Genomic DNA, 15989 nt, shown 5'->3' with positions numbered 1-15989 from the left:
GAAATAATATTCCTTTGTATCTTTCAGTTATCATTCAAACAAGGATTAAGAAAATTCCAGTTGTGGAATTTTGCATATTATTAAAAAAACTAAAGATGTACCGTTTTTCATAGGAAGCTACAAAATATACTTTTAACAACATGGTTACTAAGTCCAATAATCCATATTGGTATACTGGTGTGATGTATTTTTTTTTTTTTATTCATTAATGAATTTATATACCTTAATAATATAAATTATATCTTATAATTTAAGAGTTTGTAAAGGGATTTAAAAAAAAAATCATGTTTTTTTCCATAAATAGCCAAATTAGCTGCTACTCAAAAACTCTCTGTATAGAGTATTATTGGTTTGAAATGTTCTTTTATTGTTTTCCTTACAATTTTACGATATATTTATTTTTAACTTATTTTTTATGGGGTTAACGTAGTTATGATAGTGCAGTAACAAGAGAAAAAAGTGGAATCTTCACTTCAAAGAGCGAAGACGGACCACATAGATACTACTATCGAACTACCGACTGTGACAGAATTCATATAGAGGAGAAATATCAAACTTTTTAACCGTACGAACCCACGATTTAGGACACTGACACCGACAGGTGGTACACACACACAAATAGGGTTTATACAAAAACCGACATTTTAGAAAAACGTTTTTCGAATAGTAATTTTTCCAGAAAACCGGTTTTAACCGGTTTCGAATTTTTATAAAAAATTGTTTTGTTCGAATATTCTGTAATTCGAACAAAAAATTTTAACAGAAAATTTAGAGTGATTTAAAGCAGTTTTTGACTGAAATTATTTACTGTTCAATTTTATTGATAGTAAATTTTTTGTATGCAATTTAGTAGAACAAAGAAATAATAGTTGACCAGGATTGTTGTTTATGCATAATTTTTACATATAAGGATGTAAATATTTTTATGATAGGGAAACGAGTTATTCAGCAAAGGGTTCGAATAAATAAAAACAATATATTTTCATATTTTTATAATAACCTTATTATTTTTTTAAAAAACAATGTTATTAGATACAGATGGATACTTATTAAAAACAATTAGAAAATATATAACTGTGTATTATATAATGTAAATTATAATCAAAGCCGAAAGACAAGAGTAAATAATGTTTATGCATACACACTTATTAAAATAAATTTCAGTTTTAAAGACAATTAAGCAAAGGACCGAGTATTTTCTATTCCGGGCAATTTTAATACAAATTTTTAAAATAAATATTCTATTTATTTTTTTGTTTAATGAAATATGATTTCAGAAAGCAAAGGACGTCTATCGATTTGCTATTTAGCCGTGTCCTTAGTTTATTCACAAAATTCCCCGTAATAGAAAATACCCTCTCACTTGCAACCGAAATGTTATTCATACACTGAAAACCGATATTTTCTACTAAAAAACCGGTTTTCGAATTTCATAATTTTCTCCCAAAACCGGTTTTTAAAACCGACAAACCCTACAAACCCTACAAACAAACAGACTCAGACTCGACTGAGTACAAGTAACTAAATTATTTAAATCAACAAACCTGGTGAGCTTCGTCACCCTTAGACTGACACAAAATACAGACTACCCCTTTCCAAATGATCAAATTTCCTCACCCCCTCTTCAAATGCATTACCAATGCTGAAAAAAGAATCTACCCTTAACCCGTTCTGACATGACATCGATCCCACGCATCCATGTGGCTTAGGTTATTTCATTTAGCAAAAAAGGGATGTGAATTTCATACAGCCAGAAATAGTAAACTAACTCTTATCTCAAAACTATTAAGGATTGTGTCAGATTAATAAATGTGCAATTTATTTTATTATTCTATTCCACTTTATTTTTTAATTACCACCTCCATCCAATCAAAAAAAAAATTAAAATTAAGACTGTTGGACAAACATTAAAAAAACACTACTTGTATAACACTTGTATAACACTACTTGTACCACTATGTATAACACTTGTATAACACTATGTTTGCAGTAATAACCAACTTAAGAAATATTTTTTGAAGGAAACAATAAAATAAAACCCTTTGTACATGCGGGTTTAACTGTCCAGTATTACCTATTTGTCAAATGACCCATTTCCCGTTGTTTCTTTCCCGGATACTTAAGTTCATGTATTGAGAGAACAGCATTTGGAAAAACAAGGGGTTTCATTTTTTGAATTAAAACAAAATGTCTATTAGTAAAAAAAAAAAATGAAATGTTGCCATTATAAAAAGAAAAACAAACTAACCTCATGGTTACAGAACTTGTAGATATGCTTCTTGAAGCACTTCAGGAGTAAAAGCCTATAAACCTAAAAATATACGGTGGTAATTTAAAAATATTACCATATTCGGTCTACGTTCTCCCAGGACGTGATTAATTTATATTAATTAAAAATAAAATTTTGATTGGGTGCACGTATTGCACAACTTTCACTTGTCATTTATATGTACGTAGTATGATAAGACCCAAAGTATTGAATAGATTAGTGGGCACGTCTTAGAGCTTTCGTTATTTTTGTGATTTTTGGGGGGAAAAATTCTGAAGACCAGTGAAGGCGAAAATTATAAACAAAAATTTACATTTTTCTGTTGCTATAAAATTAAAATTTTATCATTTCTTACGGTGGGAATAACGAATATAAATTTTGTTTCTATCAAGAATACAACAGTTAAAAAAAGATAATGAAGCCGTAATGTAATTGGAAAAGATCGGAATAGTCTCGGCTTTTTTCTCTTTAAGTTCTTCATAAAAATCTTTTAACACTGTTTTTTTTTGTTTTATTTTTTTTTCAAATAAACAAAATTAAAGGTACTTTTGAGGATTTTTTTTTTAAATTCTTCATTTAAGCCCTGTCAGACTATTTCAATAAGGATAAGATTTGGCTGATATCAAAGACCATTTAATTGTACATTGACGTGCCAGGTTTATCAAAACCGTTAGAACCGTTTTCGAGAAAATAAAAATAATTTGAAAAATCACCAAATGGGAAAACATTTTTATCGAAAAAATTGCTGTAATATCCCAGACATATACATGGCGTAATTTCAGTTTCATACAATTATTAATTTTTGAAAACAGACTATTTTGCTATCAATCAATGGTTCTTGACCATGATCTCAATTATTATTATATGATTATTTTTTTTTAAATATAAATCGGGTTTACTTTTGAACTATAGAGTGACTTAAATACAATATTTGATTTTGTATTTGAAATTATCTGCAGGGATGAATTGTTTTCAAGATCATACAAATTTCAAATACAAAATCAACTCTTATACCAAAGTTACCTTAGTTCCTAAGCAATCTCCATTATTGTAATGATTAGGAAAATATTACAAACAAAACCAAATTAGCTAATAAATCTAACTATAAAAACTGGTGCCGTAGGATATTACTCAAGCGACCACTACTGACAATTTGGAAGCGGATTTCTCTCAACAACAAGAGGTATCAGACTATCTTAAATCGTTAACAATATAACTATGCGTTGTTTTGTGTTGAATAGATGTAGCTACATGTGAATAGACGGTCAGAAATAGTTAATATGTTAATTAAACAATGTAACTAACGGAAAATACATACTGTTGCATGTAAAGAAGCATGGATTTACCTGGTTTAGAAATAGATTTTACCTCTAATGATTTTATTTATCCTTTAAATCCTATCAGTTATGTTAATTTCATTTAAAAGACCATAACTGCATATTGATGGTTTATCCTTAGAGCAGAGGACTAAAATATCGATGGATCAACTCTTCTACATACTTAACCAATAAGCAGTCCCCTTAGCATTTTTAATAAGCTAGTGAACAAGGAATTCAACTATTTAAAGATATATTGTACTATACATAATATATATTGCTTCTATGATAAATAGAAGCAGCAGTCTAAAGGACGGACATATATTACATAAGATGAAAATGTAACTACAGACTAGAAATCCTAAACTCTGTTCCCTCAAGCGCCACATTACCCGTACCAGTGATCTACCACACCAATAAATATTTGTTTTCATGGCCTGCTACTTTTGGACGAGTTTTCAATGAAGCCGTTATATATCTCTTTTTTGTGTGGTTAGCTCTTTGCCCGCCAACCTTATTTACCACTGCTTATCTAGGACTACTACTTTCCTGTTTGCTCCATGTAATCCTTTCGCCTGGCTCTTGCTAATTCCAGTGGCATTCAACAAGAGCCATGCAGATGGATTGCTTCGAGCAACAAACCACGCCCATCTTGCCCTCCTTTCCTTCATATCATTACACATTGACTGACCAAATTCTTTTGGCAGTTCTCTACTTGTCCGTTTCTTCCATGAGTGAAAACTCTAGCCCCAGATCGTGTCGGTGATTATGCGGAAGTCTTCCACTCAAATCTCCCAATTCTGTCTTCTAGAATACTAGTTAGCACCCAGGTCCCGCAGCCGTATATCAGAGCTAGACTTACCACGCCATTGCACACCGTTTGCTTCTGATTTCTATAGATGTATTGGGACCTCAATACCCTTGGAAGGAAGAATAATGCTCTGTTTGCTAATATTACTCGCTGGTCTGTCTCTGGAAATTGGTCGTTTATAAGGGTTATTGTAGAGCCAAAATATTTGAAACTGTCTTTCTTTAGGAATGATTTGTCATCCACCCAGACCGTTAGGTTGGATTATTTTTTTATTTATTTACTTCCATGCCGACTTGCACTGCTTCAGAGTCTTAGCGAGTCTTTTCATATCCTGATTGTTACTTCCTGGTATATCCGCGTAGGCTAGAATTATGTGTTGCATTCTAATATGCACTTCTTCATTTTCGCGTAATGTCTATCTGGAGTGATTTTAACAGCATTTGAGAGAGTCCATCTCTGTATATACTCGAATTTCAAAGACTTCAGGTACTTCTCCTTGTATCAGGACTTTTCACTTTGAATCAATTTTACACGTATTTGTATATTTCTCTAAAATCTTGAGAAGACCCAACCCAGTCATGATCTTCCGGGAAACAGTTTCTGTACTGTTATCATAAGGGACTGATTAGGTCTTTCTTTCAGACATCTCCTCCCTTATTTTCTGGATTAGTTATAATAACTTAGCACTTATAGGTTCTCTTCTAGCTTTAAGGAGCTCTGATAGTAGAATTCCCGTCCCTGACGCTTTTCTTCTTTTAAGCCTCTAGAGTTCGAATTTCTTTTTCAGCTCAATTTGGGATTTATCTTTTATTTTAGGGTTTTCAAATTACTGACTCCATACTTCCTTCTTACCACTTGCTCTTCAATTGTGAGAATTCGCTTCAATTTCTGACGAAGTTAAATTCTAATGAGGTTGCATTCCGAGTAATAATCCGTTCCACGATAGCTTATGATGTTTTGAATGGTGCTGTGATGTCTTTTTTCGCATATTTCGGGATTACCCAGGTGTACTCTGTTCCTCCATCTACTACTGTCTACTATGCCCTTAGTTGCTTCCAGACCAATATACCTCTCTCTTTGTTGTTACTCTTTTCAATGACACATTGGCCTTTGATGATGGGCATAAATTGGGATTCATTTCATCTTCTTTATCCACGGTCCTTATCAGTTAATAATCAAGGTATTAAACCTACGACCTCTTAAGCATAATATACCTATCCTCTCCTTCATCAGGATGAAGTTCATAACTGATTTCATTGTAGCTGTACTAACTTTAAATCCAACTGTTCCATTTTCGGCGTTTCTCACAGAGAGTGGGGTCTGCATAAACTCCAAAGATCCCATGATCTCCAAAGGAGTCCATTAAGCAAAGGGGTCGTTACCATCTTAAGACTGGCTAGTTTTATATTTCGTAATTAAGGTTTTTTTATAAAATAGGGTTATCAGCCCTAAGCTATTCTTCCAACCTGAAGGGCCAGTAGCTATTATAAATGCAGTTTTTAATAATTATTTGAAAAAAATATGCATATTTGTTTGAAAATAGTAATTTCTTAATATAAAATAATTTGAAAAAGATTAAGTATTGTTAAAAAAACCCGTCATAGACCCATCTCCGATAGGCATCAAACCATGTGAAAATACCCTAATTCATATTATTCTAATATTTAACAAGAAAACAAATTAAAATGTACTTGGTACATTGGTCACTGTTCTGTTGTAAGTTATGACATTCTTCTTTATTATCCTTGAAAATAGTTTTTCGATTAATTGGTCAATGATATTGATGAAGAACCAATGTGTTAGGCAAGTATTAATACTATATTACCAATTATCAAGTATTGTTTATGCAATATTACCTGCATGACTAGAAGAAATCGCGGGCAGTGGGTTTGATTTGTTACACACTACCATGTGATGTTATACAGAGAGATATAGAATCATGCTAGACTTCAGAAGAGTTTGAAAAATTCATGTTCTATCACTCCACCTTCATTCTTCCTCAAACAATAAAATTTCTTCATCCTTAGTAACTTAATCACATCTTACAAGAATGAAAAAATACTTATAAAATGGATTACCACATGAACAATATTCTTTATCGATTTTCTTTTTACTTTAGTTAAATATTTTGTTAATTGGTAGTAAGAACTTGGGATTCATGTGCGAGATAATAGCTGCAGCAACTTCTCCTGCCTTGATATTAAAATGTTTTTTAACAAACTCAAACTGTCTAGCTCTTCCCTAGATCCAACGTTTTTTTAGGACTTTCTTTTATTTCCTTTTAAATAAGAACACATTCCTTTCGCAAGTTACTTAACTATTCGAGTAAGAAAATCTAGTTTTTCCTGTATGACCGCATCGGATTCTGATATCACCGCGCATGTCATTCCTTGTTGGAATATATTTATATATTCCTGTAATTTGTCGTTGTATTGCTTGTTTTAGGTTCATGCGTATCGCTTAGCTGTGGCATGTGAATATCAATCTGGAAATTATGTACCAGGTGCATTTGTTTTTGTTTTGTTTTTAACGATATTCGTTTATAAATCTAATTTGAATTGTGCTTTCAGAACATTTCTTAAATATGAATTGATTTGTTGAAAGATTTTGATAAAACTATTTTTAATTTTGATACTTTTAATGTGTGTATATAGGTCAGTATGCATTTCAGTTACACTGCTTAAAAATCTGGACATTTAGAGGTATTATTCTGCTTTAGAAGGTTATTTGCAAGTTATAAATTTGGAACGTGAATAGGAGAACTGTCGCATGCTTCGTCATTAGAAGACAGGTTTTTCATCGCTTTGTTGAGAAGCTCCGTCCAGATTTTACCTTCAAAACTTTTCTATAGGAACACTTCGACATTATTACAAATGCTTGTTTATGCTAGGACCCTACTTCATAGTTAGAATATATAAATGTTATATTGATACTTAACAAAACGAATTAGGCATTGTGTCTTTTTGAAAAAGCACCAAATTCCCTGTGTGATGTTTTTGCTCAAGTGGCTCCATATATAAACAATTAAATCGCTTTGGGTATCATGATTCAATGGTTCGAATTGCATTGTGACATTTAAATATTTAAATGAGTTTTTTCTTGCAGGAAGGATGTGTCTGGAACAATGTTGCCGGAAGAACCGTGACCCTCACCGATACTTCACTGACACAGCTGACAGAAATCGAGAGGAAGATACTACAGAAGGTAGCTCTTGCCAAACTGCAGGCTCTCAACCTCGGTGTCAACATCAGGATTCCATCGGGTATGGACTTTGTCTTTTTAGTTGTATTCATATGTAATGCAGTAGAAGTGGGCAACTTTGTTCTTTAAGGGATAACATGAGTGATTTCCACCAGTAGTAGTAAAAGCCGTAAATTTTCATGTGGAAAAAAGGCGAAGTAAACCTTTCATAGGTGCCAATATCACTGGAAAAATAGTCAATGGTTATCTGGTATTTTTTTTTTTTTTTTTTTTTTTTTAATGTTAATGAGTGAATAAATAATAATTTATTGAAAATGATGGAAGTAATTATAAACCTCAAAAAATTATAAAAAATTGACTCACCAGACTTCCTAGAGAGATAATCCAGATTACTGGTATTTTTCTTTTTACTCCTGTTATTCTTTAAACTAAGTGTGATCTTAAAGTTGTTCAAATTTTATCAGTGACCAGGTAAAAATTATTCAGTAGCGTTGATAATTGCAGTCATTGTAGTTATTATAGAAAAAGTGCCTGCCAATAACTTAACACCATAAATTGGGAATAATTTTCTTCAGTAAATGTGTAATTTAAATTTTGTACGATTTTCTTTTTTCTTTTTCTTTGAGCTTAGCTGACCACATACACACATCCCTTTTTGCTAGACTAGCTTATTTAGAATCAGGCGACCATAAAACCTGCATTTCCGTCAAAAACTAGAGTTAAAAATTTTCCATGATCGCAATACTTCCCTTTATTATATACTTAATATAAAGGTAAGCGAAATCAAAAATGTATACACACTGAGTAAAAGAAACCAGTCGGCACTTGTTTGTTCAGTACCTAAGGCGCAAATAAATACTAACCACGCCAAACACTTCAGTCGTGCAAGTGTAGTTTAGGTGAATGCTCCATAATTTAAGGGGTCATACATGAAGTATCTATAATAGAAGCAAAGGATTGTTAGTAACAAATAAATGATTTTGATGATATATTTTTATATTATTAAAAATTTTGTAATTTTACAATTGTAAGCAGAATCATAAGTAAGTAGTTAATCCAACTACCATTAAAATTAATTCTAATCGTCCGTTACATCATCTAGTGGTAATTATTTTGTGTTTTCCAATTGAGTCCCCAGAAGTCAGTACTTATGAATTCTATTTTTATCAAACAATATAGTAAATACAATTACAACAGTTAATTTTGGATAAACAACCATGCAATATTTGTCTTCTGTTAGGGTTTAGATAAATACTGCAATTCATTTAGTTACCAAATTAAATTATTCATTCAATTACCAAAGTATGATTCTCTTGAAGGTATCCATGGCTCTACGTCCGTTAAGCTAGTATATAAACAAAACTCCAATCAAATGTGTACCAAAATTTATATTCTGTTTTTAAGGTTCTATTAACTGGTAGTTTAACCTTGTACAGGTGAAAGTGCTAACTTATTATTTGAAGGTTGAAAAAAACCTGCTGAAGATGAGCAGAAAGTATGGTCTAACTCCTCAGCTCTGTAAGCCCTTAAACAACAAAGGACATTTAATAAACATTAGAATATTTCATCTAGTTTAAATTTAGTTTTTTTTCAAATATACTCATCCATATTTATTAAGTCGAGATCTCTTTTAGAATAAACTGACTTTTACCTCAAAGTATCAGTGTTTTCAGTTAATATAACTGCAAATTACTGAAAAAAACTTATTTATGGGAAAATATGTAAGCTAAAATATTTAAAATTAAAAAGGATTTTATGAAAAACAAGTTAATATGAAAGCTATGCACTAAACAGTATAAAAAAATTTCTGGTAATTTTATCATACTAGCATATTAAAAAAAATTAACAGTTTTTATTTCATTACCAACTATATTAAGTATTTTTATTATATTAAGTCAATCTGTAAATTTTCTTTACAGAATTTTCTTCTTTATTATTTCTTCAAATTATCATTTTACAGATACAAATTGGTTTTAAATAATAAAAATATTTAATATAGATGGTCATGAAATAAAATTTATTGCTAAAATCACAAGAAATTTGCTTGTACAATAAAATAAAATAATAAACCTGTTTTTCATAAAAACATTTTTTATTGCTTTAAACAGAACTTCAAGTTTTACACCCATATTAAATATTTTATTTTGCGGACGATTATTTTCTGTTTCCCTATAGCCTTTAGTCAGCCCGGTGGGTTCAGAAGCCCTCCAGGGTTCACCCAGCCTCATGAAGGGTACCCATAGTTGGGTAAAAATCTGGTGGTCGAGTGTGAATCACCTCATAGCACAACATTACTTCCTTACAAAGTACTGCAGCCCTGATCTTTCATGGGTTGCAGCGGTACACATTCAATTGTCGGTTTTTAATATTTTATAAATAGAAGTTTTTTTTCACTAAATGGTGTAAAAAAAAAAAAAAAAGTTTTGGTAATTTCAGTAATGTTTTTTTCATTACCAGCTATATTAAATATTTTTATTATTTTAAGTCAATTGCTTTCCTTAAAAAAATAATAAATATTACACATTAAAAAAAAAAAATACTTAATAAAGCAGAATGTAATAATTGACATAAAAATTACTCTCTGACCTCATTTGTGTTTATCAATAAATTAAGTATAATTTTAATAAATCAATATATTTTAAAAGTTGTTGTTAACTATTGTTTGTCTGATTTGTTACATACAAGAAGGATAATACAAAAAATAAACAATTTATCCTATTTTTTCCAGAAAGTCCTGCTGCTACTACAGTTCAAAAACCTAAAAGAAAAGCATATTTACTGAAAAGGAAAGCTATTACTACCGGGTTTTTCGATACTAACAGGAAAGATGAAAAAGACAAAGGTATTTATCTGATATTATATCGTTATTTTTTTTTATTGTTATATTTTTTTTAATAATTGAATATCATCTAACTAAATACATAAAAGTAATTTTGTCATCCTTCAACAGTACAATAATAATCAATTATTACCTTAACTTTTATGTACATCTTTTCTGTTGTCCTACCAGTGATTGCTTATAACTAAAATATGCTAGTATAAAACCTAAAATATGATATTCTGGTAGTTCAATGGTTCTGTTCTATTGAGCAGTTAAGATGTATTAATTCTGAATGTAGTATTATTTTTATGTTTTTTCATCTGTCTTCTGTGACTAACTGTTTTCATGAAAGAGAAAATCTATTGATCTTGAATTTGAAATTTGATTAAAAGCATTTCTTAGAACTTAAAATGGGTGGACATTATTTCATGCACAATAATTCAAATGCATTTCAGGTGAAACAACGACTAGCACTGGAGGTCTGGTCTTCGGGATTCCACTGAGTCAGTGCGTTGAAAATGAGAAGTCTCGCCTTTCACTACGGCCAGAAGGAGAAGATACTGAGCTGAGGAGGAAGAGCAGGGGTAGCTTCTCATCTCTCATTGAGTCACCCAGAACTGATGAAGTGAGATTTACTTTAATCCTAGACAACCAACCACATATTACATCACTACTGCTAATTTATCTAGCTATCAAAACAATTTTCTTTCATATAATGATAATTTCATAACTTTTTGTTATTTATAAAATAATTCTTTTAAAAGTGATCACTGCTCATTTTTTTAAAAAAGTTATATCTACTATTAGATGAGTTTCATTTGTAATTAGATATTGTGAATAAAAAATAACTCTTCCTTGTTTTAATCATTTTATTTTATTTCATTAGGACCAATAAAATTTCTGGGTTGTCTCCCCATTATCAGGTATCTACAACGAATTCTCAAAATCATCCTATGCATGCAACACTTATTAAATATCTCACAATTTCTTTTTTAAAATTTTAAACCATTACCTGATTAAAATCTCTTTTAAAATTCAGGTATCAAAAGACACCTGATGATGGTGTGACAACCCAGAAATGTTGTTATTGGTTTTAATGAAATAATTAAAATGAAGAAGAGTACTTTTCATTCACAAAATCTAATTTAATTTCTTTTTTTTCATTCGCAATGGATTAAAACCTGTTTAAGAGAATAAGGTTTCAAATTTTGAATAGTGGAAAAAATCCAACTTCTTATTATCACAAACTACAAATCTTTAATATCCATTTTTATAGGAGGCTCAGCGATGCTCAACCTCACAGACATTGTTATTACAAATTTGAGCAGAACTAGATAAAAAAATCAATACATCACAAATAAAATCAATATTTCATTTATTATTTTAAAGATCAGAAATTATATTTTACAATTACTGTAAATATGAGAAATTATTTTTCATGACTATTTTTGGTGAATTCAAACTCGCCATATTGTTAGGTCAGCCCGATTGGCTTGAAAATCACACATTTCTTAAATTTTTTTGTCAGATGTTAGAAAATATCAGATCAAAAATGAATAATTTCAAGTCTGTAATCATTTTCCTAGAATATATGTATTCCTAAAGATTTTCTGATTTCAAAATCGACATCAAGATCAAGTTCAGAAGCTACATAAACTCTATAAAAAGAAACTAAACTATTTATTTTTTTTAATTTTGAATAAAATAAAATATATTAAGTTGCATTCAGTGAATTTGAAGAAAAGGTTCAATATTAGGATTGAGACTTCAAGCTTATAACAATTTATTCATGGGACATTTTGAACTGCAAAAAACAGCTAGAGAAAAGTAAGGTTATTTTGAACCTGATTCAGATCTCAGTTAAGATTCTAAACATAGCTTTAATCACTGACTGGCAACTCAGCCAAACTATAAGGGTCCCCAAAATTATTAAATTATTTGGTATTTATCAGTTTTTTCTTTTTGTTTTTTTTGTTGTTTTTTTTGTTCCTTTTTTAAACTACTTCAGAAATAATGCAGGAAACCCACTTCCAAAATAATGCTCATTATGGAATGACATCATCCTTAAGAGGTTACTTTGATATAAAAAAAACATTCAGTATTTTCTTGATAATTATATTCACACACAAATAGGCTCATATCTAGATAAAAAAAAAAAGTAAATATATTTTAATACAAAGAAATTAATTTTATGAATGCTAGTAATTCATACTCATTTAAAGGAAGGAAATCTCTAATAAAGGTACTATAATTAGATAATTTAGTGCTTACTATTGATAAAAATGCCATGATGGACACAGTAAACATCATTTAACTAGTCATTTGTCCGTTTCTACTTAGTGTCTTCCTTATTTTTTTATATTATAGAATCATAAGATTTTGGTCTTTGCACTTTTTACACCATGAGAGGTCTCCTTATAACTTCTTCTTTCTTCAATACTTTATATTTTATTAAGATATTCCATAAAATTAGTTTCTATCAATCCATGATTTGAATGAAAAATTATTAAGAGTGTTATAGATCCCATCAATATCAAAACCTTTAGTTCTTTTAGAATTAAAACAACTTTCTATTTTGTTTTTAAAAAGTGCAAGGAAAATTGAAACTAGGACTCACTTTGAGTTAAGAGATTTATAAAGTAGTTACAATACCATGCTTTAGTGATTGTTGGAATTCACGATGTCATCTTTTTTGTCAAATTTAATTGTACTGACATCATAAGATGGTAAAAGTATTTTATTTTTCACTAATTTCATTAAACAAATGTCACATTAAAATTGTTTCAATTAAATATTACTTACCACAGTCCACATTAATTTAATTTTTCAAATGTATGAACGAAACTGTTGTCAATATATATAAGTAGATGTCTCTAAATTAAAAAAAAAAGTGTTTACCCTTGGAAAAAACTGTATTCATTCCAATTATAAATGATCCCTTAAGTCAATTACTTGTTTCAGAAAGGATCATGCGAAAGCTTAATAGGAGGGACCTTAAGTATGCCTGGGCTAGACAGTATCTCCTGTGGTTCGACACCGAACCTCTCAACCCCAGAAGGTGGAGTACCTACTATTGTTACCTCTTGTCTCAGACATCTTGAGAACAATGGACTGCATACCCTCGGAATTTTCAGGGTATCCAGCTCCAAGAAACGTGTCAGGCAGGTAAAATTCAAAACAGTATGTAAATTCACTGTGCCAGTCCTAAATAGAATGTGTACTAATTGAAAAAAAAAAAAGACAAAATTTATATTAAAAAATAATGTAATCACACTAAAATGCATAATCAGTGAATGTGATTTGTATTACCATAACATCTTTCAATCATTTTTAAGATTTGATAGTTTTTTAATAGAAGTATAAAAACTTTAAAATAGCTGCTTGTTCATGAAAATTTCCAGCCAAAAAAAGGATAATATATTTTTATTTTTCTATTAAATTTAAATACATAGTATATATGAGTATTTTATGATGAGTATTTTCATTGTACTTCCATACAGTTTTTAAATAATTCTAATATTGTTAATTGAGGATCAACCAGCTTTAGAAAATCTGGAACAAATCAATTTTAGAAATTTTAGAAAATAAAAAAATAAAAAAAAAATAAAGAAGAACAACATAATTCTGTAAAGTTGAGTTTATCATATAGGGCAATAAGTTTCACATAAACATAAATGCAATATCACTGTTTAGGCTACTTCATATAAAAAATAATTATTATATTTTTTGCCAATCATGTATTAAGTATGGGGCCTAAACAGCCTAGAGTGATAAATGAACTCCCAAAATAGGATACAACTGCTTTAAAAAATAGAATGTCTTTAATTTTAATAGTTTTTTAAAATTATATTTGTTAAAACAGCTGAGAGAGGATTTTGACTGTGGAAAGGAAATTAATCTTGAAGATGAATTGTGCCCGCACGATGTTGCTACATTGCTCAAGGAATATTTCCGAGATTTACCAGATTCTTTACTTTGTAAGGATCTATACCAAGCCTTCATTCAAACTCAGAGTAAGTTTTTTTTTTTATCAAATTGAAACAGTAAATATAATATGAATTATTAAAATGTTTGCTGTTTTATTAAGGAATAAGAAACAGGCGTCTACAGCATGAAGCCCTCCAGCACCTTCTCCAGTTGCTCCCAGTTGCCAATAGGGACACACTGCTCGTATTACTGTCATTCCTTTCAATAGTAGCAAATCATGCAGATGATCAAAAGGATAGTTCAGGTAAAACACCAAAGTCAATTAAAAAAGTTGATTTCATTAAAATGATTATATTTTTAAATAATTGATCTAACATTTACTTATCAGGTCAGGTTCTAACTGGAAATAAAATGGACAGTAGTAACCTAGCAACACTCTTTGCTCCCAATATTTTACATAATTATTCTAAAGGCACACCGAGTAAAAAAGATGAATTAAGCACAGAACGTAGTGAAGAACGAGCAGATGCCATCAATGTGATACGAAGTCTTATTGATAACCATAAAACACTCTTCCAGGTATATTCTATATAAGTAAATTATTTACATTCAACTTTATAGTGTATGTTAATATTGATTTTCATAGTTTCTGCATTATTTTACAAGTATTTAAAGTAATCAAATAAAAGAAAAAATATAAACAAAAGAAATATGTTACTAAAAGGTTGTCAAGTGGAAACAGTCTTAATTATTATGATAGGAATAATATAAACCTTATATATTTAGATATTTTTTTAACATATTTAAATAGTTTAAAAAAATATATATTCTGATCTCTATAAAATAAGTTTGGATTAAACTCCTTCCTTCAATTTCATGATTTCTCCTCCCATTTTTTCAATTTAATTTAGTAACTAAATTTTAGTTGCTTTTAATGTTACAAATTTCTAAAAATATGTAGGCATACCCTTCAATCAGCCTAGCTGTAATGAACAGCTTGTCTATTTACTAAGGCAATTTTTAATAAACAAAAAAAGTAGCTTTTTAAAAAAATAACTTTTTTTCTAGTCCAGTTATCAGTACACGATGATTTTTAATTTAATTTTTAACTCTCTATATCTCTCTCGATAGTGAATTTTTCTCAAAACGTTTTAGGGTTGTCATGGCCAACAATATATTATTTAACAACATATATACCCCTAAACATTTTATCAAAATTGGTTAAAAAGTAAAGTATACCAAGAATTACTTAGAAAAGGGGAACATGCCAACAACAATGAAATTTCTTTTTTGAACTTAGTAAAATCTAAAATTAAGTTTCAAAAACGTTATTCATTCAATTACCATACTTCCTCTATTTTAAGAAGAGGAATACTTTTTTTTAAATAGTGAGGAAAAGAAAACTTCCAATTAGAATATACTATTATTCTATATTTTGTACTTGTACAACATTTCGGGATTTACCCCATTCTCATGTACTATGTATCCTCATATTTGTCAATTTTATCAATTTCCATTGTGAAATTTTGTCATTTATACACATATAGTTTAAAAATTGTTTACATCCACATAATTATAGGAATACTTATACAAGTAATAAGACTGGATATGATTAAAACTAAAGGACCAGTGGAGATACATAGA

The 15989-nt window shown here is 29.8% G+C and overlaps 1 protein-coding gene across 3 annotated transcripts in view; it reads left to right on the top strand.

Annotated features, from left to right (window-relative positions):
• The window catches only part of RhoGAP102A (Rho GTPase activating protein at 102A), a 63001-nt gene that overhangs the window by 27277 nt on the left and 19735 nt on the right, over positions 1–15989 (top strand). For 2 of the 3 annotated variants that reach the window (XR_001343420.3, XM_014423288.3), the window contains exons 2-9: positions 3393–3452; positions 7502–7658; positions 10326–10439; positions 10874–11043; positions 13380–13583; positions 14281–14431; positions 14506–14649; positions 14734–14924. Coding sequence is in view for 2 of the 3 variants with exons in the window: in XM_014423288.3 (XP_014278774.1) it covers positions 3393–3452; positions 7502–7658; positions 10326–10439; positions 10874–11043; positions 13380–13583; positions 14281–14431; positions 14506–14649; positions 14734–14924 (1191 nt within the window). In the remaining variant the exon portion in view is untranslated. The remainder of the gene's footprint in view (positions 1–3392; positions 3453–7501; positions 7659–10325; positions 10440–10873; positions 11044–13379; positions 13584–14280; positions 14432–14505; positions 14650–14733; positions 14925–15989) is intronic. The other variant, XM_024361710.2, reaches the window with a different exon arrangement.

The sequence above is a fragment of the Halyomorpha halys genome, unplaced genomic scaffold, assembly GCF_000696795.3.
Source record: "Halyomorpha halys isolate HHAL.00 unplaced genomic scaffold, Hhal_1.1 Scaffold413.1, whole genome shotgun sequence".
In the NCBI taxonomy this organism is placed as follows: domain Eukaryota; kingdom Metazoa; phylum Arthropoda; class Insecta; order Hemiptera; family Pentatomidae; genus Halyomorpha; species Halyomorpha halys.
Note: the sequence above shows the minus strand (reverse complement) of the source record. Positions and strands in the feature narration are given on the sequence as shown.